This window comes from Myotis lucifugus, unplaced genomic scaffold (assembly GCF_000147115.1).
Source record: "Myotis lucifugus unplaced genomic scaffold, Myoluc2.0 scaffold_160, whole genome shotgun sequence".
Taxonomy (NCBI): domain Eukaryota; kingdom Metazoa; phylum Chordata; class Mammalia; order Chiroptera; family Vespertilionidae; genus Myotis; species Myotis lucifugus.
Window position 1 is genome coordinate 2,169,674 of NW_005871208.1, and position 25,212 is coordinate 2,194,885.

Sequence of the window (25,212 nt, forward strand, 5' to 3'; positions counted from 1 at the left end):
GATCCTCACTCTACAGCCCTGCTTGAGTGTTTAGACTTCTGAGTGAGTTAGGTCTTTGCACATTTTGCTCCTTCTGCCTGCACATGCATGGTTCACAACTACTCATTCTTTAAGACTCAGCCACCATATTGTCTGTCATCCATGGAAAACTTTGTAACTTGTAAACATGATGTAGAGCGTATTTACAAAGTGCTCTATGTGGTATCTCAAAAATAACCGAAGGAATCAAGTAGGAGGGGATGTCGTTTGAACTGAGGGGAAAGCATGTGTTCAGGGGCATGCAAAAGTAGTGCCTGTTTCTGTGGAGTGGTTCTGTAAAACTGGAGTCCAGGGTGCCTCAAGATAGGAAAGGGGAAGTGGGACCAGTCAGCGCAGACCCTGACTGGCACACTCAGCAGCCTGCATTTCGCATTCCCAGTTACCAGGCAGCCACTGAGGTTCTGTACGAGGGGAGTGATGTTTGCATTCATTCCATCTCCTACCAAATACTGACATCCTAGTTCCTATTTGCTGCTTCCTGGTCTGACTTTTCTTCTCACACCAGGCTCTCAAGCCCTTTCAGTTTAGATGCTGTATGGATGCTGGGAAGGAGGGGGGAACGAGCTGGTCCAAGGGAAACGTGCAGAAAGGCTGAGCTGCCAAATACCACACAGTAAGTAGGAAAAAGAACTCAAATTGGAAGTATCTTTCCTCTCTGCCCATGCAATCAATTACCTTCCCTGAGCTCCCTGTGTCAGAGGCCAGGCCCTGGATCCTGGGGTAGGTAAGAGAAATGGCTTTAAATGTCCAGCCTGAAGGTGCAGATTGCACATCAGGAGACATACAAGGACAGAGCAAGGAGCAGCTGCGGGCTCTAAATAGTTACATGGAGGGGTCTGATGAGGTACTGGGGGGCTTCATGGAGGAGGGGAGCATGGAGCAGGCTTAGGAAGATGAAGCAGAACTGGGCTGGGGAGAAAGTGAGGTGAGAATGACCCATGTCAAGTTTTATTAGGTGGGAAAGAATGAAACCTACGCTGCAGTTTTCCCAAGTGCTTTTAGTCTGGTAGCCTGTGTGTCAATGGCCTTGTGCAGCTACCCATGAGGCTCCTGTTGGGGAAGGGGGTGTGCGCGCCTTGGCAGGGGCTGTGGGTGGGAGCAGGGGCCCTGGGTTCCTGTTTCTTTCTTCCTCCTGTTTTGCACTAGGGGCCACCTTTCTAGAAGCAAGGATATCTGGGTTCCAGATTCTTCCCTCTCTAACCTCCCCCAGACATAAATCACAAGTGATTTCATTAAATGCACCTCCTGCTGGGGATGTTGGCTCATAATTCCTCTCTGATTAACCCCCACTACCCCGGCGAGTTTATAGGCCAAGAATGGGAGGGGGTACGGGGGAGGGGAAAAGGAGGGTATGGGGGGAATCCCAGGCCAGTGATGGATGCCTCTGTCAGCCCAGCTCGTATTTATTAATAGTCTTAATACGGGAAGCAATAAAGGAAGAGAGGGATTCTATTAATTAAATCATTGTTATAATTAACTTTCATTAAAGGAGGATCAATAAAGAGGAGTTGAGATGGAGAGAGGAGAGATCCATTATCTCTAATTTCCTTGGAAGGGATTCAGGGAATGAAATGGGGTTGCTAGGAGACAGCGATGTGAGGGAAGAAGGAAGGATGTAAGATGTCATTCAGGTGGGGTTGGAAGGGGGGTGGGTAGGAGGGTTTCAGGTGGATAGAAGAAATGGTGGGGTGGCAGTGGCCCACCCAGGGGCCCTAAAGGGAATGAAGGGTGGATAAGGGAGCTGCTGGGATAGTGAACAAGGGGGCTATAGGCATGGCTTGTACTGGGCATTCCTGAGAGCCTTGAGGAGCACGCAGGTCCTTAATAAATGCTTTATGATGCTGTCTCTGTCTAGCCCGTGAAGCTGGTTAGAGTGGATGAATGTATTTTCATGACTGTGGAGTCAGAGTGTGCACACGGTGTGTGAGGATGGCAACAGAGGAAGAGAGGGAGGCAGAGATGGGAAGAATATCAAATAGTCTTTAGGGGTATGGGGTTTAGGGCATTTTTTATAAAGTGGATACTCAAAGGTGTACACTCTTGACAGGAGTAATGCCTGTCCTTTGGCCCAAGGTACAGTGATGGCTGCTATGGAGGGTGAAGGTCTGAGTGGTGGAAACCACCCTTGCCTTCTAAGGGATGCACTTTGGCCCTATACCTGAGTCGTCCCCCCCCCCTCCCCCCCCCCCCGCCCCGCGTCCGGGACTAAAACCTGAGCAAGCCAATACCAACCCACAGTTTGCTCCTCTTGCACTGCAGTATTCTCCAAGCTAGACCTCCACCTGGGACAAAGGTTCCTCCCTCCTCCTCTTCCCACTGGTGGCCAGCGCAGCATGCATAATGGGATAAAGCCGCCTGAAGTCCCCTCCCTCTCTTACCCCTCCACTGAAGTCTAAGAGCCAGGTGTCTGGACGTTCTTTGTTCTAGTCACACCTTATAATAAGAACACATTTTATTAGAAGAGTTATACATACCATATAAATATATTTGTCCAAACTACAGGCAGGGGGAGGGATATTGGGGAGAAAGCTCTATTGCTATGGGGAACCTGGAGAGGGAGGAAGGGCTGGGAAGTGGGAGAACCTGGGACCATTTGTTCCCCCATCCCTCACAGAAGGCACAATGCATTATTTCTTTCCATGTGAGGACATTGTGGGGTGAGGGGGGTTGGCATGGAGGGGCAGAAGATAAGAGTACAGAAAACCTCAAAAATACAAAAAGAAACCTCCAAACTTAATATCTAATGGTACGGAAAAAGGCTGGGGTGGAGTGTGGAAGGCAATGGGGGGGCGGGGGCAGTAAGAGGAACCAATGAAGTTCAGAACTGAGACCTGAGGTCATGATGTCCATGCTGCTGCCTCAATGCAGGCCCCAGAGGAAACCCAGGGGAACAAACATAGACCCCAAAGAAGAGAGGGTAGGGTGCCCCAGGGATTGGCTTTGGGGCATCAGAGACTGTGAGTGTGAGTGTGAGTGTGTGTGTGTGTGTGTGTGTGGAGTGGTGGTGGTGCTTGCAGTAGCTGGTGAGTGACAGAAGCAACCAGGGCTAGGAGGGGGCAGGTTCTACTCCCCCTGGGGGAGGCCTCCTCCATCCTGGTTTCTCCCAAACCGCTTTCAGGGGGTAAATTCAGCCATTCTTCCATGAAGGACCCCTGCCTGGACAAAAGGGCTGGTAGGAGAGGATGAGGTTGGAGAGCTTGGAATAAAAACGGCACACAGGAGTGGTTCTTAGGGAACAGAATATCATGGAGCCCACTGTGTTGGAAAAGAGGCATGAGACCTAAATGTGTGTCTGTGTGTGAGTGTGTGTATGTGTTTGAGTGTGTGTTTGTGCTTGTACTAGGGAGAGGTGAGATCACTCAAAGGTGAAGGGGTCCTGGGTGCTGAAGAAGAAGTGTCCATCCATGTGGTCCTCCAGGGCGTCCTTATCACTCTCAGCTGGGAAGCGCTCCCTACAAATAGGGCACTCCTTCCATGGGGGGGTGGCAGGGCCCCCAGTGCTGGCCTCTGACAAGGGACCCACTGCAAAGCCACTAAAGAGAGACAGAGGGAAAAGGAGAGGGTCAGTGTGCTCTGTTGCCTTATTGACTTGCAGACCTCAGGGAGAGGGACTCATGCACCTGGGTTCCCAGATTCTCTTGTTCCTAATACAGCATCCTGGTAGTTCTCTCTCTGAGCCTCTTCCACAGCATCTTTCTCCCCACAATGCTAGGGAGTTTCTCGGTTCCCTGTGCCCTCCTTCTTTAGTCCTTGCTGGTCCCCACAGTGCAGAGCCCATCCCCCAACCTCTTGCTCTCCTCCCTCCACCTCTATCTGCTGCCTAATGAAGCTGAAAATGAGCCTGACATCGTCCTTCATCTTCCTGCTCCAGCTAAGAAGGATGACAGCATACCCCCACCCCACCCTGAGCCCATCTCACATCCAGGCAAAGCTGGGGACTAGGTGATAAAATCTCTCTTCCCTCTGCCTTCCCCTCTTGACCTGTAGAAGGAAAGGAAGGCAGAGGGGGCAATCTGATACCTGAATTCCCCACCCCTGTGGCTTCACCACCCAAAGGGTCCCCCAGGGAAGTCAGGAAAGAGACAGCGTATCAGGGGTGGTCAGATGGATGCTGGATCCCAGTCTCTTCTCTGTTCTTGTCCCTGTGGGCTTGTCTCCTACTTCCCTTCCTCCCCTGATGGAGCCTAGGAACCTACCTGGTGGTTGGGGAAACGTTAGGGGCAGGTGAGAGAGGATGCAGGGCAATTTGGGCTCCACGAAAGATGGTGCTAGAAAACAGAAGCCAGTTAAAGGCAGGGCCTCTGAGTGCATGTGTGCTGATAAGCTGGGGGTAAGGATTACACGAAGGCACCTGGGATTTAGAGTGGTAGATAATTTTCTGTGTCAATCACACCTATGTCTCCTTTTCTTGGCTGGGGGAAGGGCAGGGACTGTTCACCTGGATAGCCTTTCTGCTGGCATTCTCCTACCTCTCTCCTGCCCCCCATTTTTACTCTCACCTGGCCATGTCATAGAAGGCATTGCCCAGTTCAGGAAGCAGCAGGTTGGCCTCTTCACCCCCATTCTGCACAGCTGCCATCAGGACTGACTTCTCATCTTCAGCCTCCTGGGCACCAAAGAGATAGGTTGGGTTTGGGGTAGTGTCCAAGAAGGGGGAGCAGCACATTGGGACAGGTAAGGGAAGAACAGTCCGGGCCGTGACAGAGAACAGAGGGCTGCAGTAAGAGTGGGGCAGGAAAGGTGTTTTGAAGGGAGCTGGTGGATAAGAAGAAAATGAGTGTGGGGAGTAGTGAGGCTATTGGTGGGACTGGGTTTTGTGGTGGTGTCCATTGGGTGGCCTTGGAGAGAGGCTGGGCCTGCCTCCTCTTCCCCAAAGAAAAATGAGAGCCCTGTATGCCTGTCTTCCTGCTCTGGAGGCTGGGCCACTTGAGTTTGGCCCGACCCCCTCCTCCCTGCCCCTGCTCACCGAGTCAGAGCTGCTGTCCTCAGCTGGCCCTGAGAGGTGGGGAGCGATGGGAGCCGGCTGGCTGATGACAACTAGGGGAGAAGCTTCTCGTGGCCCAGCTGGGGAGGAGCCTGGATCTCCACGTTCACACAGGCCATAAGGTGGGAGCCTCATGTCTTCTGGGGACTCATCCTCTGAGTCTGTCAGAGCTGCCGGGCAGCCTGTAGGTGAGGGAGTGGGCAGAGAAAGAAGGATACGTTGTTAGAGGGTTGCATCAGCTCTGACTCCTTTGGATAAAAGATACAGTTAAATTAGACAAGGGCCAGAGTCTGGGAAGAAAAAGGCAAAACACAGAAGGCAGAGGCAGCTCCCAGGGGTGGTCACATGGAACTCTCCCCAACAGGGCAAGGTGGAGCGGGGAAGAGGTGTCACAAAATTGGGGGTGTACAGACCCAGCCCTGCAACTGCCTCCTCATCCTCTGTAGCAGCATCCTCATTCCACTTCTCATCGGCCACCTTCTCAAGGCGGGCCTCCAGCTTTCTCATGTACTCTAGCAGTTCCTGGTGTTGGGGAGGAAAGAGATGCAAGAGGCTGGAAAGATGCCAACCTTGCTGGGCTGTAGAACCTTCTGCATCCAATATTAACTCTGAGCTCCCGAGGATTAGACACCTTCACCAAAGGTGGGGAAGCTTAAGGTAGATCCTCACAGCCCCCCCCCCCCACCGCCCCAAGGGCCCTCCTTCGCCCCCTACAATGTCTCTTCCCCTAGCAATCATCTCGTCCTGCCAAATCAGCTGATAATGGTCCCATTTTTAGCCTCAGGGTCCTCTTAGAGGTACCGGTTCCTAAGCCAAGAGACACAGTTTCTAGTCCTCAAGCCCTCAGTTCTGGCCACCAGGGAGTTCTCACCTGCTTCTCCTCCTGCAACTGCTCCTTTTCCTTCTGGAGCACACGCAGGGCTGACCGCAGCTCTGTCAGCTCCCGCTTACTCTCTGACAACTGCACCTGAGGGAAAGGGCCAAATGGAATAGGAGCCTAAAATGTACCTAAAAAACCTGGGCTCTGGGATTTGGACCCAACAACCTAGAATCATGTCTCTGTGCCTTCGTTCCTCCCTTGCCCCAACACACACAGGGGAAGCCCCAACGCTTTTCCCATGAGCCCCTTTCCTTGGCCACGGGAAATGCAGTCTCTGCCTCTTGAGTGTGGACCTTGATGAGTTGGGCTGGGTGCAGGGACATAGCAGGGGCATGGAAGGGGCAAGCCATACTTCTCCTGTCATCACTACTAGGCCCAAATGTGTACCCTAAGAGCAGCAAGGGACACTGCATGTTTCAAACCAATGAGGGCTGGGAGATGTGCAAGTGAGATGTTGCCCAATAAATAAGGGAGCCCCTTGCACTTAGGAGAGAGGGGGCACTGGCTTCAAGAGGTCACAGGACCAGGGTTCAGGGGTGGCTGGCGCCTCACCAGGCTAGCATCCTTTTCCTGGGCCAGTTCAGTCTTGAGCACTTGATTCTGGGTCCTCTCCTCCTGAACTGCCTTTTCCAGCCGAAGTATCTCTGCACTCAGCTTCAGGATCTTGTCCTTCTCTGCCTGGGAGAGGGCCAGAAAGGAACAGGGGAAGATGAAGGAAAAGGGACACCACTGGCAATGGCACCATCCCTCACTGTGACCTTCCTCTACTTTTGGAGCCATTTCCCCTTCTTGCCTCCCCCACTCCCTCAAACCCGTGAACGAAGGAAGGGGCCTGAAAGCAAGGGACTTGCTTGATCAGTAATGGGCATTAGGGCAAGGGTCTGGTGCCCAGAACGGTCCATGTTTCTGAATCAATATGGTAACCAAGGTGCTACAGAGATCAGGGTTGGGACACTATTTAGGGATGAGTCACACCTGGACAATGAAGTGTTCCTCCCTCACCGCTCCTCCCCACCTAAGTCTTCTGAGGTTCCCATTGCCCCCTTTTTTTCTCTCCTCCTAGGAGATCTGACCACATAGAGGTGGGGTGATGGCTGTGAGCTTGCCAGGTCCCTCCATCCCTCTACCTCCACACTCTGCAACATCCCTGCCCGCTCCTTGCTCCACTGGCTTTTTTCCTCCTTCAAATGCAGACTGAGCTCGGCCAGCCTGCCGTTGACTCCAGCCACTTCCAGGCGGCTGCGGTGTAGTTCGGCTATGGTGCGGTCCCTGGCTCCTGCTGCGCTGGCCAACTCCTCCCCAAGAAGGGTGGCTTTCTGCTGGCTTGAGGCTGCAAGCTCCTGGGCCCCTCGAAGCTGCTCCTTCAGGGGCTCCAGCTCAGCCTCAGAAGAAAGGAAGAGATGGAGATCAGGGCTCCCAGTAAGTCATTGTGAACCAGGAAGATATTAACTAGGCTACCTCCTCCCCCCACTGCATTAGGACTCAGGATTGGGTTGTTTAGTTTTTAGTCATATCCTTCCCCAGACTTCTGTAGTGAGTCCTTGTAACTTTCTCTACTTCTTGTTGCCTCGAGGCTTCACTCACCACCCGCTGCTGGGCCTGGCTTAGGGTGTCCTTCATCTGAACCAACTTGTCTTTCAGTCGCTGGGTCTGCACACCCTGCTCCTCCTGCCGGCCCTTAGCCTCCTGCAGCTCCAAATTCAAGCGACGATTCTCCTGTTGTGCTATTTGGAGCTCAGCCTGATGGAGGTGAAGAACAGGTAAGGAAAGAGGTGGTCAGGGAAGTGAACCACTGTGATGAGAGGTCAAGGTTCCACTTCTCAGATTTAACACAAACTCAAGCATTCAGCTTTCGTCACCCCTTCTTGGGTTCTCAGCTCAAAGTGACTCAATCCTGAACATCCAGTCTATCACTCCCGAAGTGCGGTATCCAGCGTCACAGTCTAGGGTCTTACATAACTAGGTAGCCCATGTCTCATTTCTGCTTCTCCACTTTTTCTTTTAAATAAAAACTCAGTCTAGATGTCCTCCAGTTCCTTCAAACTCAATATATTCTACTATAGGTCTTTCCTTTCTTATTTCTATCCATGGTTCAAACTAATTCCCAAGTCACTTAAGCTGGACACCCTGGTGCCATGCTTGGATCTGTTCTCTCCCTAGCAGCCCATAGGAAAGCCTATTGCTTCTCCATTCTTCATCTTGTTCACATCCATTTTCTCTTCTACTATTTCCACAACATGTTAGCTCAGGCTCTGGTCATGTCTTGCTTGGAGTACTGAAAAACCTCACAACTAGCTCATTTTCCACAAGGCAATCAGATTAATCTTTGAGTACATGTCACCTACTTGAAAATCATCGGTGCCTCTCACTGCTTACAGAACAAAGATTAAACTCAAGAGCGTCTACAATCTGACCAGGGCTTATCTCAAACTCTTCACTCACATATTCAGCTGCCCTGATTGTTCCGGACTCTAAGCCTTTGCTCATGTTTTCCTTTGTTTCTAGAATGGCCTCCCTTCATCTCTGTCTACTCAAATTCTACCTTTTCATCACTGCCAAGCAAATGGTTTTTAAACAACCTTCTACAGAAGCCTAGGATTCTGAGGAAGTCATTTAGAGGTTCTGAAAATATTTAATTTAAACTTCAAATATTTAAAAATATTAAAAATTATGTGAAAAAATGCACAATCTCACAAGTTAACACATTGGAGATCACCAATCCACTGACATGTGCTTCCAGGTTAATTACATTCTTTTTTAAAATATGTTTTTATTGCCGAATCCGGTTTGGCTCAGTGGATGGGGCCTCGGCCTGCGGACTGAAGGGTCCCAGGTTCGATTCCGGTCGAAGGCATGTACCTGGGTTGTGGGCACATCCCCAGTGGGAGATGTGCAGGAGGCAGCTGATCGATGATGTTTCTTTCTCATCGATGTTTCTAACTCTCTATCTCTCTCCCTTCCTCTCTGTAAAAAATCAATAAAATATATTAAAAAAATGTTTTTATTGATTTCAGAGAGGAAGGGAGAGGGAGAGAGAGATAGAAACATCAATGAGAGAAAATCATTGATCAGCTGCCTCCTGCATACCCCCTACTGGGGATCGAGCCTACAACCTGGGCATGTGCCCTTGACCAGAATCGAACCTGGGACCCTTAAGTCTGCAGGTCAATGCTCTATCCACTGAGCCAAACAGGCTAGGGGCAGGTTAATTAATTTTTATATAAATCTCAGAATAAAGTTTCTATTGTAGTTTCTATTGAAGTGAAGAGCAAAATGAGATTGCAAGGTGGACAGTTTAAAAACTGTTATCAATTTGCACCTACTTGTGTGTGATGCAAGATGTTCTCAATATTGTACAACTGTAACAAAATACTATAACTAGCCACGGAGACTGACACAACAGTCATCCATAACCTCCAGTTTCCAAGTTTGGTATCCATCAAAATTACCTAATTGCTTTTACTATCTTATATGTAAATATTATATATTTACATTTATAAAAATAAACTTACAGTAATGAAATATTGCTGTTACTTAATCAGTGAGGTTCCACTTAAGATGCAAAACTTCACTGATGGAGGAGAAAAGATCCTGCTGCTAAAAAAGTTTAGAAATACTAAACTAGCTTATGTCCCCCTTTTAAAAGTCCTTTCTAATGTCCCTCACAAAATGTGCTCCCATTCATCTCTGTGGAGCATCATCACACTTGATTACACTTCCCTGTTGATACTTCCTATATTCCCCTTTGACTGATCCTGACTTATGTTCCCCAGGAGAGTGTACACAATGTTTCTTTACATTTTTATCGCCCTTGGTGCCCAGCACTCAGAAAGAACTCAATAAACACTGGATGAACAATTGAGAAAGCAAACCAACCCTGAGCCCTTACCTCGCTTTGCTCCTTGTCTGCTTGTACTTCCTTTAGTTGCCCAAGGAGCTTCTCTTGTTCCCGAGTCAGGGCCTTCACTGTGTCTCTAACCCTGTGAGTGGGGGACAGAATGTCAGATAACCGACTGGTCACCAGAGAAGGAATGAAGGACTCCAACTTCTGTCTTGAGCTCTCCTACGGGTGCTCCTCTGGGCCCAGACCTCCACTTCTCTGTGGGATGCTCAAATTCCCAAAGCGAGTTCTAAGCCCGAAGTACCCAAGACTCCTGATTCTAGAGCACAGTCTAGAAATAAACAGTTTTTCTTTTCTCTTTCATATCACTTTAAGGAATGTCCTGTCGATGGTTCCCTCATTGTTTTCACTCAGTCAAGAGACCAGAATCCAGTCTTTTCTAGACAAGTGACAGTCATTGTTAATTATAAACTTTTGGTCTAGGTGAGAAGTTGGCAGACTTTTTCTGTAAAAGGCCTAACAGTAAATACTTTTGGCTTTGTAGGCCATGTGGTTTCCATGGCAACCACTCAACTCTGTCACTGTAGTGAGGAATAAGCCATAGATAATAAGTAAATAAGTGAGCATGGCTGTTCCAATACAACTATATGGACACTGAGAACTTCAAAAATTTTAATTTATTGATTTGAGAGAGAGAGAGAGGGAGAGAGGGAAGGAGAGACAGAGGGAGGGAAGGGGGAGAGAGAGAGAGAGGGAAGGAGAGACAGAGAGGGAGGGAGGAGAGAGAGAGAGAGAGAGAGAGAGAGAGAGAGAGAGAGAGAGAAAGAAAGAAACATCAATTTGTTGTTCCACTTATCCAAGTATCCAATGATTGATTCTTGGATATGCCCTGACAGGGGATCGAACCTGCAACCTTGGCATATCGGGATGACGCTCTAATCAACTGAGCTACCCAGCTAGGGCACGAACACTGAAATTTTAATTTTACATATTTTTCACATGTCAAAAATATTTCAACCATTAAAAACTATCAAAACCATTTTTACCTTGTGGTTTGTACAAAAACAGGTGGCATGTGAGATTTGGCACATGGGCCATTGTTTGCTGACCCCTGGTCTAGACAGTAACTAATCTTTTCCAGATGCTCAGTCTGATCCCTGATTTTCTATTCCATGATTTAGAACCTAGACATTTAGTATCTCCCTAGGGCAAGACTAACATCCTGAACTGAAGAAGCCTCAGGGATCAACTCATTTTTTACTCTGGGCCTTGGAAAGAATGCCTCTTTCCTTTAAAGAGTTTGAAAAAATATCAAATCTACCAGTACTGAATGAAAGAAACTTACGTCATTTGACGGAAAAAAGAATTAGGAGTATTTCTCTTGAAGAACAGGCAAGGGGAGGTGGTCAGTACTTGTGTTATTTGCTAGAAATAATAGTTGTCTGCCAGAAGAAAGAAATTTATTCTATGTGGCTCCAGAGGTCTAAAGCAGGACCAAAGTGTGGACGTTACAGAATGGGTGAGCTTGAATCAACACAAGGGGTACAAAAATGACAGCTGTCCAGTAGTAAAGAGGCTGCCTCCTGAGGTAGTGATCTTCTCTTACATGTCTTGAATACCTTACATTACTCCCAATGCTAAAAATCTATGATTTATTCCATTTTTCAGGGCAGAGATTCCATAACATTCATGGATCACCAGTTCTATCATTTCCTAACAGTGAGAACAAGTCTAATCTTATTCTTTGCTGTGGTACGATCCTAAATCCATCCTCTCTTATCTTGTGTTGACTGTTCTATCCACTTCTCTTTTTTCAAATCCTCTACTCCTAGCTCCTGCTTAGCCTTTGCTACACAATAAATGGTAACTACAATTAATTCTGAAGGTGAGGAATACAGAGTAAGTTTGGAAAGATGGAAGAGAGCGAGGCAGAAAAAGATACCCTCAGTTAATGAAATACCCTAAGAGAAATTGAGAAAGGAAAGAAAAACCACCTGAGACAGAGCAGTTTGCCTCCCTGAAACAGGAAGCTGGAGTTCCAGGGTCAGAGGAAATGTAATGGGCACAGGAGGTCCCCTCACCTGTCCAGCTCCACCTCCTTCGTCAGCACTTTCTCACTGATGATCTGGATGTCATCTTCCAGTTCCAGGATGTGTGCCACATGATCTCCTTGTTGCCGGCTCAAGATGTCCCTCTCTTCTGTGAGTTCCCCGTGGGACCGGGAAAGCCCCTGGAATTAAGGTTCCCCCAGAAGAGAAAAGTTGAGACTCATTTCAAAGATTGGAGCAAAGGCTTAGAAGGAGCATACCAGAGTTTGTTCCAACCCCCTTACCCAGTAACCTTCCTTGAAAAAAGACACAAGGAAAAATTCCCTTACCAGCGGACACACCTACCCCAACCCGACCTCAGCATTCCTGTGTTCAGAGAACTGAGTCTTTTACAAATCTGGGACATGTCTCCTGTCATATCAAATGTAATCCTACTTGTTACAACTTAAGCCTATTTCTTTACTGTCAGAACCATCTGTAAAAGCCCACTAATATCTCCCCTTCACCCTCTTCACTGGGTTAATATTTTGGATCTCGGGTGAGCAGCCGGCCCTGTCCCGCCCCCTCTCCAATCCCACCTTGTACTGCTCTTTCAGTTCCGCATGCTCCTGCCTGGCAGTTGCCAGGGCTGTCTCCAGCTCCTGTACTCGGCTCCTCAGCTCCGTGACCTGCCCCTCCAGCTGCAGCTTCAGCTGCATCAGGTCGTTCCTCTCTTGCTGGCTCTCATCCAGCTGGTTCTACAGGGGCAGGAGGAGAGGAGGGTGTGCTTGTGCAGCACCCGTTCCAAGGTCCCATCCCATCGCTGCAGATTCATTTCAGGATTGGGAAGATACATCAGCATAGGCTACAGAGAGGTGAGTTGTGTGCTACTGAAGGCTGTCCACCACCCACCAGCTCCCGGCACTCTTAACTGCCCACTCCTCTTAAAAAAATGTTTTTATTGATTTTAGAGAGAGAGGAAGGGAGAGGGAAAGAGAGAGAAAGAAAAACATCGATGTGAGAGAGAAACATCAATCGGTTGCTTCCCATACGTGCCCCAACCCGGATCGAATCCCCAACCTAGGTATGTGCCTTGACTGGGAAAAGAACTGGCAACCTTTCAGTGCACAGGATGATGCTCAGCCAACTGAGCCACACAAACTAGGACCCCACTCCTCTTTTACTTCTTTTTTTGTTTCTTTTCTTTTCTCTTTTACTTCTTCCCACTCGAGGGCTGGCCCCTCCTTGGCTCAGCAATTGCAGAAATCTGGTAGAAATCTTTCTCAATCCACACAGACAGGACAGATGGCGCCCCTAATTTTAACCTATTGGATCTGGAGTCAGACACTGGGTTTAAATCTCCAACACAATGTTTATGATCTATGTGACTCTGAACAAGAGACTTAACTTCTCTTAATCTCTGTGTCATCTGTAAAGTGATCCTTAGCCTAGGTTGTTGCAAAATAATTGTAATGAGAACGATGAATATAAAAACAGATTACAGTGTGGGAGCTTACATATCTCTGACTAATGTAAGATATAAACATCTTCTTCCTATTCTTGTGTTGATTACATGTGTTTAGAGGGTTCTAGAGGGCTGGAGTTTATCTAAATCAAAGACAAGCTACTCATTCTCCTCTTCTGACCTTCCTCAGGCCCGTCCTCTTGCCTGGGGAGTGTACTTCCTCCCCACCTAGCACTGGTCCTCACCTTTCTTCAGGAAGTCTTCCTTGCTAACATCTGTCTCTACTCCCTAATTCTTCTCTATTTGGTTCAATAGAAAAATAATACAAGCCACATATATCATTTAAAATTTTATAGTAGACACTTAAAAATAAAGTACTAATAAGAAAGATATTAATTTTAATAATATTTTATCTAACTCAGTCTATCAAAACTATTATTTCAACATGTAATCAATATAAAAAATTTATGGAGATCTGTACACTTTTTTTAACACTAGGTCTTCAAAATCTAGTCAGTATTTTACCCACACAGTACATCTCGATTTGGGCCAGTTACATTCCAAGTGCTCAAGAGCCACATGAGGGTAGCACCTCCAGTATAGGACAGCGCAGGTCTGGGCCCTGTCTGTTCTCACTCCTCATCTGTCCTGGAAGTGGGTTTCATCCTCCCCTTCCTCTGGTTGTTCCTTCCCTGGCGTGGCCTCCCTCTACCCTTTGTATCTTCTAGGGCCTAGGGCAGGATGTAGCACTTGAAGAAGAAATGCTCAAAAAGTTCTTATGGAATTGAGTAACATTGGTCTGTGGGTGGCTTGCTTTCCTGCCCTACGTGTTCATGTCTGTCTATGTTAGATGGAGACTTTCTTGGAGGCAAGACTTTGTATAACTCCCAGTGAGGTCTCCAGCTGAAGCTATAGCCGAGGGGAAGGTGCCGTGGGATGGGCCCCCTGGCAATGCTGTCCTCCCACTCCCCTGGCCAGGAGCAGCTGCTGCTCTGTTCTCACCTGCAGCACAGTTGCCTTGGGGACAACCAGCAGGATGTCAGAGCCGCCATCAGTCTCCTCAAGAGTCACCAGTTCATCCATGGGCCTTGGCTCTCGAAACTGGAAAGGGGGGCTCTGCCCACACACACGGCCCTGGCGATTCACATATCGGAACTGGTAAAGCTGGGCTCCCGGTTTGGGCAGGTAGCTGGCTGTGGGAAAAAGAATGGACCCAGGACCGCAGTATGATCCCAGGCCCTCGTGCTCAGCAGGTCCCCTTGGTATATTTTATTATCCACTCTTTGGCTCTGGTCCCTTGCTTCCTGTTCCATATTCTGTTTTCTCTCCTCTCCACTTCCCATACACTTTCTGTTCCCTGGGATACTCTTCTCGCTCCTTTCTGCCTAGTCCTTTCCTTCCTCTTCCAAATCTACCTTTAATAATAATAATAATAATAATAATAATAATAATAATAATATTTATTGAGTGCCCACCATGTACCAGGCACAGTGTTAAAATCCTTTTATTATCCCTATAAACCAGGCATCTCATTTTAATGTTAAGATAATAGACACATAGAGGCTAAGTAATTTTCCCAGTGTCAAACAGCTAATAAGTATTAGAGCTGAGATTTGAATCCAGGTCTTTTAGAATCTAATGACCACCTTCTTCTCAATATATGGCACCACTTTTCCCTCTTCCCTACCCGCTAGTTCCTGCTTCTTTCGGTAGGAGGAGGAATTAGTTGCACTGTACAGGTCCTTCCACCTCTAATTCCTTGATTCTATGATCACCCCATGTCTGCTGAGCCTGTTGGATATTATTTTATTCTTTTGAGCTTATTTTTCCTTGTTCTCTGTGCCTAACTTTTGTGTTTCTGAGCCCACTTCCTTTTTCCAAACCTCTATCCCCCTTGACTCCTCCCTCCCAGTCCTCTATCTTCCCTTGTACCTTGGAACTGGACACTGGCATGGACAGGGGAACCATCAGTTGCACTTTCAGGCACAGAAGACCACACAAATGTATGGTAATCCCGAACACAGGCAGCCTCCACCTGTGAAAGTTCAAGGTGAGAGAGGGCTATGGTGATGGGACTACCAGCTATAGATGGTAGAAAGGGCTGAGGGATTGAATGGGAGAATAGGATTGTGTTACAGTGGCAAGGATGATGAAAGACGGGGAAAGTGGGGCGACAATAATGTGTCAAAAGAGAGCAAAGCTAAGACGGGGAGATGAGCTTTGCTTACACAGAAAACTCTCTATCATCTTGCCATCTTTTCCCTTCTTCTCTATCAACTTGAGGCTGAGAATCCAAGAGCCTAGTCATTCTCCCTATTCCAACCTACCCACAGCCCATGAACTTGAGCGAAAGGGGTTCCAGGTGTACCTTGAAGATGCCAATCCAGTCACTGGCACTTGGCACGGTGCCTGGGGGAAGGGTGTAGTGACATTCCACCTTCGTATTGGGGATGTAGGTCCGGGCCACATTCAGAAAGCTGACTCCTCCCCGAGATGGTACCCGGCTTATTGATGATTCTTCCATCCTTCCCTTGAGATACGTGCCCTCCTATGAAACAAAGAGTCAATATCCTAAAGTCTCTCCACTTCATTTTTTCCCCTTCACCTCCATCCACCCCTACACACAGCCCTTGCCACTATACCTGGAGGTGAAGTCATATTTAGTATCCAGTCCCTGAGGGTTTTAGGACCCTTTTAGAGATGTCACTCTTAGCCTGCAGGACCTAAGCTGGCCTTCCATGTCAATCCTGGTCTTGTCTCACACTACTCCCATTCTAAGTCATAAACTCTTCCTAGAGTTAATTTCTGCTTCCTTTTCACTGCCCCATTGATCAAGTCTCAGTATCCTAGGCTCTGCCCTCCTCAGTCCCTCCTCTTCCATCTTTTAACATCTTTGAGGATTCCAAATTCTTCAGCTTCCATGTCCGCATCCCATCCCCCACATCTTCTGGCTCCTGAATTAAAAATCCAATTGAGGTGTGGAGCCCCCTCATTCTGAGCAGGTCTCCTTGTGTACACCTGAGCTTGTTGACCCAACTACACAGGAATGACTATGACACCTGGAAATAGCAACAAATCTCTTAAAGTAATGATTGCATCTTCAGAGCTAAAATATGGCTGAGGGTGGAGGGATAGCCCAATTCTCAGGCCCATGAGCTCTCATTCTCTTCCCTTCTCTGAACTGTCTAATCCCAAGAATTAAAAACAAACAAATAATCAAACAAAACAGCTTCGACTCTCACCTAAGAGACAAAGGGAAAGGGAGGATATAAGGAAAGACAGGTTGTGTCCTCAACTTCATTATTTCAGGAAGTCAAGAATTCTGGAGGCGGCTGCTATAAGGGTGGAGTGAAACACTCAGCAGGAACGTGGTGGTGTGGGGAGATGGAATGTGGGGGCCTAGAGCCAGGAAAGCCCCACCCCTGGGCAGGGGACAGACTGGAAGGTGGGAAGTAAGGAGCCCTGAGAAGGGGATATTTATATATAATGTTGAGAGAAGGAAGAGATATTTCAAAAAAAACTTAACATTCATCTCTTCAGGCAAACCTACTGGTTTGACTATATGTAACCCAGTTTTCGCTATTTTCCTCCCTATTTTCTCTCTGCTCCCCTAGCCTCAATTCTAAGTGTTGAATACCTCCATTCCTCCATCTGCTTGGATTGATAGTTGGAAGCACACTACAGGATGAAAGTGAGGGGAAGAGGCGTTCTAAGCTAGGTGGGGAGAGGAACAATAACAATAATAATCAACAGAACTCCTCAGCCTAGGGCTGTGAGATGGCCCTCCTCATCCCTCTCTCTAGCCCACTAATCTATATCCTGTGTCAGCCACAGCTGACTGCCTCCAATCAGCCATAGCCACTAGTCATGTGCACACCCCGAACATCACAACCCCACACCAGGCTGAAGTAAGGGTGGGCGGGTAGGAACTTTAAAAGAAGAGAGACAGCAGAGAAGGAAAGGTGGGCCAGCTCTACCATAAAGAGCAACTTTTTTATTGAATTGAGGAAAATGGGTTTCTTTAGATTTTCACCTCTCTCAAAGATCCCTAGTTAAAACTAGTCCAGCCCTAGGCAGTTTTGCTCAGTGGATAGTGTTGGCCTGGAGACCCCAGGGTCCCAGGTTCGATTCCAGTCAAGGGCACCGCCGAGGGTTACGGGCTCGATCACCAGTAAGGGGTGTGCAGGAGGCAGCCAATCATTATTCTCTCTCCTTATTGATGTTTCTATCTCTCTCTCCCTCTCCTTTCCTCTCTGAAATCAATAAAAATATAACAAACAAAAAAAACAGTCCATGTTTTCTTCAAATATAATTCTCTGGTTTTCTAAGGGGGTATATATTATCCCAAAGATCTAAGCCTGGGGAATCCCAAATACTTGCCACAAATAAAATCCTTAAGAGTTGGGACAGGCCTGAAAGAGAGCTCTGTACGTGTGTAGTCAAACTGGAGTGTTCACATGGTGGGATACCATCATCCCACTCTGTAAGGCTCTAGAGTTCCTTGACATTCTACACCTTGGGAAGGTCCGCCCCCCCCCCCCGCCCCCCGCGCCCCGCAGCGAGTCAAACGTAGTAAAGGCCTTTGGATTGGCGAGGGGTGTGGGGGTGGTAAGGGGAAAGGGAAGGTTGTAGGGCCAAGTTTTGCATGGGGAAGGATGAGCAAATAGTTCAGTCTCTCCCCAACTCCCTTAAGCATATCAAGCTTTTTTTGAGAAGGACGAGAAGAAGGTGAGAACAGTGAGGGGCGGTATTCCTTTGATCAGGGCCCCCCTTGAGACCAAGAACTCCCACAACAGTGGAGCTGGCTTCACTCGTACGTAAAGTATTAAAACCCAAACGTTTCTGCAACCCCTTTCTACAGTCCCCTTAGTTTATCCTTTCATAGACTGAAAGTGGGGTGACGCCCCATAAGATCCCCCCAAATTAGGCCAAGTTTCTTACCCCACAGACGGATCAGCTGTTCCCTTACCTTTCACCAACAACAAAAACAGCACTCCGACTCCGAGAGGGGAGGGAGAAGAATGAGCGCGAGGACTTCTGGGGTTTGTGGTTCCTCCACGGTCTTTTCCTGGGGAGCTGACTTGGATCTGGGACTACATATCCCAGGAGGCTATTGTGCAAGGAGGGCGGAGAAGAGGGCGGTCGTGGCGGGGGCCTCACCACTGCATTCTGGGAGACGTAGTTCTCACGTCCATGACAGCAAACGAGGGTGTGGCCATCAAAAGACTTCACGGCCCATGATTCCTTAGGAGGGGGCAGGCTGCATTAGTGGTGACTGAGGGTTTGTAACGTGCGTAGTTGCGGGGTGGGGAGGAGTTAGGGCTTTAACGCCCGCTGTGTAATATTTTACAGTGCGTCTTGCGCCCAACGAGTTCAGATGCACTCTTTAGTTTAATTTTAACAAGTTTTGAGATAGGTAGTATTGTTTTACACACTTTATAGAGGAAGAATCTAAAGTTGATAAGGTTAAGGAACCGGTCTAAAATATCGAAGTTATGAGATGGTAGAACACCAGGACTGCATGTCTCTATAAATGCCAGGACTTCACAGCCACCTGCCATTTAAGGGATGGGAAACTAATAGCTGTGCTAGCAGTTTCTTCTCTGTTGCAACCTCAGGGACAGCCCCTGTAAAAACTACGTGTTGTGCACCGCTATTTCTTTACAACTTGAGGGTTTCAGTGATGGGCCTGCCAATACACCCCTCGACTGGGTCCCCCTAGAGCAGCGGTTCTCAACCTGTGGGTCGCGACCCCTTTGAGGGTCAAACGACCCTTTCACAGGGGTCGCCTAAGACCATCGGAAAACACATGTATAATTACATATTGTTTTTGTGATTAATCACTATGCTTTAATTATGTTCAATTTGTAATAATGAAAATACATCCTGCATATCAGATATTTACATTACGATTCATAACAGTAGCAAAATTACAGTTATGAAGTAGCAACGAAAATAATTTTATGGTTGGGGGTCACCACAACATGAGGAACTGTATTAAAGGGTCTCGGCATTAGGAAGGTTGAGAACCACTGCCTAGAGTGACCTCTGGGTCTAGGACAGGGGTCCTCAAACTTTTTAAACAGGGGGCTAGTTCACTGTCCCTCAGACCGTTGGAGGGCTGGACTATAGTTTAAAAAAAACAACTATGAACAAATTCCTATGCACACTGCACATATCTTATTTTGAAGTAAAAAAACAAAACGGGAACAAATATAGTATTTGTATTTGCATGTGGCCCCGGCCGTAGTTTGAGGACCCCTGGTCTAGAGAGGGTCTATAGCCTGAGGGTGCGGTGGGGGTGGGGGTGGTGGTGGGAGGGAGGAGAAGTAGAAGCATGAAATTGGAAGGGGAGCCTGGCATAATTTAGGACCGATCACAACTCACAAACAAACCACTTACTGGGGCCAGTTTGCCCAAGCCTTTAAATTAATTAGGGTAACAATACATGTTGTTGCTCCTGTTTTTATTTAGGAGAGGTGAAAGAGTCACACTCCTCCCACAGCCCAAGTTATGTCAAAGACTTGGGCATCATGTGCCCTCCCCCTTCTGGGCCCTCCAAGTAGTCAGGCATTCTATGATCTCTTTCCCAGGCTTCATGTTAGGGGATTGATTTGCTCTTTCTGGGTCCCTGCTTATACCAAGTTTTTTTTGGTAGTATTTTTTGTTGTTATGACTGAATAGGGTGTCTGGTGCCTGCCCTGTGTGCCTTTCATCTGAAGATCTCCAAGCACTTAACTATAAGTTACTGGGCTTCACAAACACTGAGACACATCTGTACAATTAGTCAGGATTTATGAGTTACAAGCCACTGGATGAGCTCAAGGTCCTGGAGAAATTAAGAGTGAGGTCCTCTTACAAAACAAAACAAAAGACCTGGAAAAAAAAAAGAGTGAGGCCTGTTCAGAAATCAAAGTCCCAAGTGTTCTTGGTTTATGTCTTACACCCAGAATAAATGCATGGAAGAAAACTCAGTCTCAGTCTCAGCTAAAGCTAAAAATAGTAACTTCCATTTATTGGGTGGTTACAATTATGTGTTTAAACTATGCTGAGGTTTTCCATTTAATTCAATAATAGCCTTATATAGTAGCCGCCCCCCCCCCTCGTTTTACATATGATGAAGACTGAGGCACAGATAATTAAGTGATTTACCTAGGGCAGTGATGGCGAACCTATGACATAGGCGAACCTATTGGATAGTTTGGCAGGACAAGGTCTAGGAAGGATGAAGCAGGTTGAAGCAGATTCAGAGGTGGGAATGTGTCACCTCTGACACGCGAACTCATTTTTTTGGTTGATTTTTCTTTGTTAAATGGCATTTAAATATATAAAATAAATATCAAAAATATAAGCCTTTGTTTTACTATGGTTGCAAATATCAAAAAATTTATATATGTGACACGGCACCAGAGTTAAGTTAGGGTTTTTCAAAATGCTGACATGCTGAGCTCAAAAGGTTCGCCATCACTGACCTAGGGTCATCCAACTAGTAAGTGGTAGAATCAGGATTCAAGCACAGGTAGTCAGTACACCATAGTAGTAGTAGATACACCATACTCCCACCCCAGAAACTCCTGGTATGTGATACTAAATTCCATTGTTCTAAGGAACTGTTAGGGGCAGAAATAGAATAGTGGGGACTAACTATAATTATAAGAAATATTCATCATGTTCTGTTAACCGTGATTGTTCTATTCTGATTAGAGAAAGCACATTCTAACCTGGCTGAAAGTTGTAGGCCCTGAACATGGTAGTTAACATCAGAATGCAGTCCATCCTTTTCTGAAAACTACCTCTACAGTCTGGTCCTGGAGGTGTCTGCTATTTGTGACCCCAGCCCACATTGCCTGTAACCCATAACCATTATACTTGCCTACTTCCCCATGCCTGTAGTTCCTACTTTCCCTTACAATCTTTGTCCTTCTACCCCATATAAGCAGCTGGCTTGTGTGGGGGGCGGGGGGGACGGGGGCAGAGTGCAGAGCAGATTTTCGTGGGTGACCTGCTGATCTTCCATACTGGCAGCATTATTAGAATAAACACTCATATGTGATTCAACTCTGTTTCTGCTTAATTGGCTCAAGTAGTGACAGGCAGCCCAGACCCATTGGTTGTCCAGTTTCAGAACTGAACTGTGTTGTTAATTAATCAGGGAACAAATGTTCACTGAGTATTTATGTGCAAAGCGTAAGGTTAGAACAGATTCATTTGACAAATACGTGTCAGGTACTATGCTAGGTGTTCATTACATTTTGTTGAAAGGATGAATGTATAGATAGTCGAAGGATGGATTAGATTTGGATAGTTTGGCAGGACAAGGTCTAGGAAGGATGAAGCAGGTTGAAGCAGATTCAGAGGTGGGAATGTGTAATGTTTACTGGAGTCTAAGAGGTCACTTGAGAACAGCACATCAATTTTAACTTTTTTCCCCCTAAATTCAGATTATTGGTAATTACTGCCTGAAATATTATATTGAGAAGGTTTGGACTTCACTTAACCAAATAACTCAATTTCTATTGAATTCTGGGATTAATTAGTAATGTCTGTCATGTACTTCAGATAGAAGATGGCAGTTGTAATAGATGGATTTATTGTTTGAAATAATTTACTTCTTTGCCCATTGCTATGTGACTTACAGTATCTTATTTCACTGATTTTGGACTTGATTGTGTTTCATACCTTGACCAATGGGGTGTGAATAAATGTGACTCATGCCATTTTGAGCATGAGAGTTTCCATTTTTCTTGTTCTTCTTTGCCACTAGAATGGGTGTATTCCACAGGAGACTGGTTCCCTCTACCTGTGTCCTGAAATCAGAAGACCCATAGGACAGAGCTGCAGCCTGCTCACAACGTACATAATGAGGCATAAATAAATCTTTGCTGCTATAAGCCACTGAGATTTTTGGGAGTGGTTGTTACTACAGCAAAGCTGACTAATAACCATATCTGGAAAATGGTATCAAGTTTGAAAGGTAAATGGTATCAACTTTGAAAGATCAAGTTTGAAAGGTAAGTATAAGACAGAGTGTGGAGTATCTTGAATGCCAGAGCCTGGCTATGTGTTCATCAAGATTTCTTTACTTCTTTTTCTTAGACACATACCTGGACCATATTTTTCGGTTTCCCTTTAAGTAATTTGTTCCACTTCCAGGCGTGGCCCATGAAAACCTCTCAAGAGAGATCCTTCATGTTCTTTCCTTTCTGGCTTGATGCATATGACCTTAAGCACAGTGACCTTGAAGGCCAAATGTTAAAGATGATGGGGCCACAGGTTGGAAGGAATCTAGCTCCCTTAATCACCACTTGGCAGAGAACTACCTGCTAATCATCAACATGTGTTTGGGACTTCACTTAACCAATAATTCAATTTCCATTTGCTACACCACTAGAATTTTGGGCTTTATGTTTTATAGTAGATAGTGTTTTCTCTTTAAAATAAATGTTTTTTGTTTATTGATTTGAGAGAGAGAGAGAGGAAGGGAGAGAGAGAGAGTGAAATATTGACTTTGCTGTTCCACTTATTTATGCATCCATTGGTTAACCCTTGTATGTGCCTTGACTGGGGATTGAATCTGCGACCTTGGTGTAGCGGGATGATGCTTTAACAACTGAGCTTACCTGGCCAGAGCAGTAGTGTTTCATTAATCAATACATCATGCTAAAAGGTTTGGACTTGGTTCCTATTAGGAAGAGTAAGTTAGTCACTGACGATTTTTTTTTAAACACAGGGAATAATACTGTGAAGACTGTTGGGAGTGACAGTTATAGGGATAAAAAAAAATACTCCTGAGTGAGGCTGTGAGATCTTAGACTGTGGTTTTCGGAAAACAGGCTAACTCCTGACTGGCTGGGAGAAGATTGACAAGGCTCTTAAGAGGTTGTGGAAGGAGCTGCTGCAAAATGAATCCTATTTCCTGAAGTTTAAAGTCTTTTTCTCTTCTGTAATTCTTAACTCTGGTATTTCTTCATCTAGCCTGTGCCTGATGCATAATACACTTTGAATGGAAGCTGGTCCTGGACTCTTGGAAAGCTTTGAGGAGCTACCACTGGTGGAGTGCCTATGATGTGAGAGGGCTCTTTCACCTAACAAATCATCACAATAGCTGGGCAAGGTGCTATTAGATTTTACAGATGAAGAACTGAAACTCTAAGAGTAACTTACCCGAGGTCTCTCAGAACAATCTCATTGAACAACCCATATCTTTTCCAATATAACAAGATGCTTCTCAAAAAATCATAATGGCTGGTATTTACTGAGCGGCTGTCATGTACCAGGTGCTCATGTTGGGTGCTTTACAAACATAACAGAAGCAGCTGTTGCATCAGTTATTGTAGGCTGTTACTTAGTGTTTCCAAACTATGAACTCGGTGGGAAGTAGGTGTTGGAGTCTGCTTAGGCTGCCATAACAAAATACCATAGGCTAGGTGACACAAACAACAGGAATTTATTTCTCACATTTCTGGAGGCTTGGAAGTTCAAAATCAAGATGCTGGCTGATTTGGTTTCTTCCCGAGGACTTGCTGCCTGCCTTGTAGACAGCTAACTTCTCACTGTGTCCTCACATGGAGGAGAGTGAGAAAAAGCAACATCTCTGGTCTCTTATTTTTTTTCTTTGAATGTTTACTAAGCAGACAGTGACATACTTCACCCCCCAGTCTCTGCCTCAGCCTGAGCGTGGGAGGCTGGGGTTGAGAGGAGTGCCTACAAACTGAACAAAAAGTAGACTTAAGGGCTTGGCAAGGTGCCCATTCCTATTCTTGGTCTAGCTGCCTCAGAACTAAGGGAGGCCCAGAACCAAGCACTCCCTTCCAGATTAGATGAGGCCAGCTGGTCTTTGGATACCTCAGGAAGAGGTGGTGGCAGCAACAGCATGAGGGATTCCTCTAACTCAGTGGTTCTCAATCTTCTGGCCCTTTAAATACAGTTCCTCATGTTGTGACCCAACCATAAAATTATGTTCGTTGCTACTTCATAACTGTCATGTTGCTACTGTTATGAATCGTAATGTAAATATCTGATATGCAGGATGGTCTTAGGCGACCCCTGTGAAAGGGTCGTTCGACCGCCAAAGGGGTCGCGACCCACAGGTTGAGAACCGCTGCTAACTATACACACACACACACACACACACACACACACACACACACACACGTCATCTGCACTGGATTAGATGTCCATTTCAAATTGTGTGCCATCGAATATCTCTTCCTCTGTCTCCTTCTCTTCCTTCAGCTCCTCCAGCTTGGAGGGTGGGGCTGTTGGAGGAGTTGTGACCCCAGGAGGCAGCAGGGGGAATGGGTGAGTTCTTGCACCCCAGCAGGAACTTTCTGTCGTAAATGATCCTGGTGCCTCCCAGGGTAGTGGGTATAGCGTGCCCCCCACCCCCCGCATGGTGCTGTGGCAGTCGGGCAGCCGGTTTCTGCCCCCAGGAATTGGGCAGCTCGTGAACCTGGACATAGTGAGTGAGATGAGCAGGAAGGCAAGTGGCTGGTACTGAGGACATGGAGTGCAGCAGAGTCTGAGGTGGACGCCGTTGACCACATGCGGTCGCAGCCACAACACCAAGTGGACGTCCTGGCCTCTTCTTATAACGGCACTAATTCTATCATGACAGTCCCATCTTTATGATCTCATTTAACCCTCATTACCTTCCAAACGCAAAATCTCCAAATACCATTACATTGTAGTTTAGGGCTTCAACATGTGGATTTTGGGTGGACACACACATTCAGTCCATTGCAATAGCAAAAACATTAACATAATTTTAGGGCAAATTCTGATTGTTTTGGACATTTTTTTAGGGCCCTGTCCCATTTTCTTTTGTCCTTTTAGTTCTTTGGCTCCGTGGGCTGGGTGGAAGTGTGGTTTATGGTTCTCCATAATATTCAGGTCCTGTAGCTCCTGCTTCACTCCATGGACCCACAATCCCACTCTAATCTCAAAGTGTCCAGATTGCTTTAGTCCTTCCTTTAT

The 25,212-nt window shown here is 46.7% G+C and overlaps 1 protein-coding gene and 1 pseudogene across 5 annotated transcripts; both read right to left on the reverse strand.

Annotated features, from left to right (window-relative positions):
• Positions 1–2,473: 2,473 nt before the first annotated feature.
• CALCOCO1 (calcium binding and coiled-coil domain 1) lies at positions 2,474–18,276 on the reverse strand. 5 transcript variants are annotated; one of them, XM_006095774.3, is made up of 16 exons: positions 18,206–18,276; positions 15,605–15,784; positions 15,169–15,271; positions 14,239–14,429; positions 12,371–12,529; positions 11,826–11,974; positions 9,793–9,883; positions 7,488–7,643; positions 7,031–7,285; positions 6,456–6,581; positions 5,895–5,990; positions 5,437–5,545; positions 5,006–5,205; positions 4,539–4,645; positions 4,236–4,307; positions 2,474–3,572 (listed from the first exon to the last, which is right to left on the reverse strand). In XM_006095774.3, the coding sequence occupies exons 2-16, from the start codon at positions 15,758–15,760 to the stop codon at positions 3,395–3,397; spliced, it is 2,148 nt and encodes a 715-aa protein (XP_006095836.1). In that variant the 5' UTR covers positions 15,761–15,784; positions 18,206–18,276; the 3' UTR covers positions 2,474–3,394. The 5 variants fall into 5 exon arrangements, with proteins under 5 accessions (XP_006095836.1, XP_006095837.1, XP_014317288.1 ...); XM_006095775.3 differs by having other exon boundaries at positions 18,178–18,242; XM_014461802.2 differs by lacking the exon at positions 18,206–18,276 and adding an exon at positions 15,879–17,350.
• A 6,129-nt stretch (positions 18,277–24,405) lies between these two features.
• On the reverse strand, positions 24,406–24,696 carry LOC102429825 (annotated as a pseudogene).
• Between the last annotated feature and the right edge of the window lie 516 nt (positions 24,697–25,212).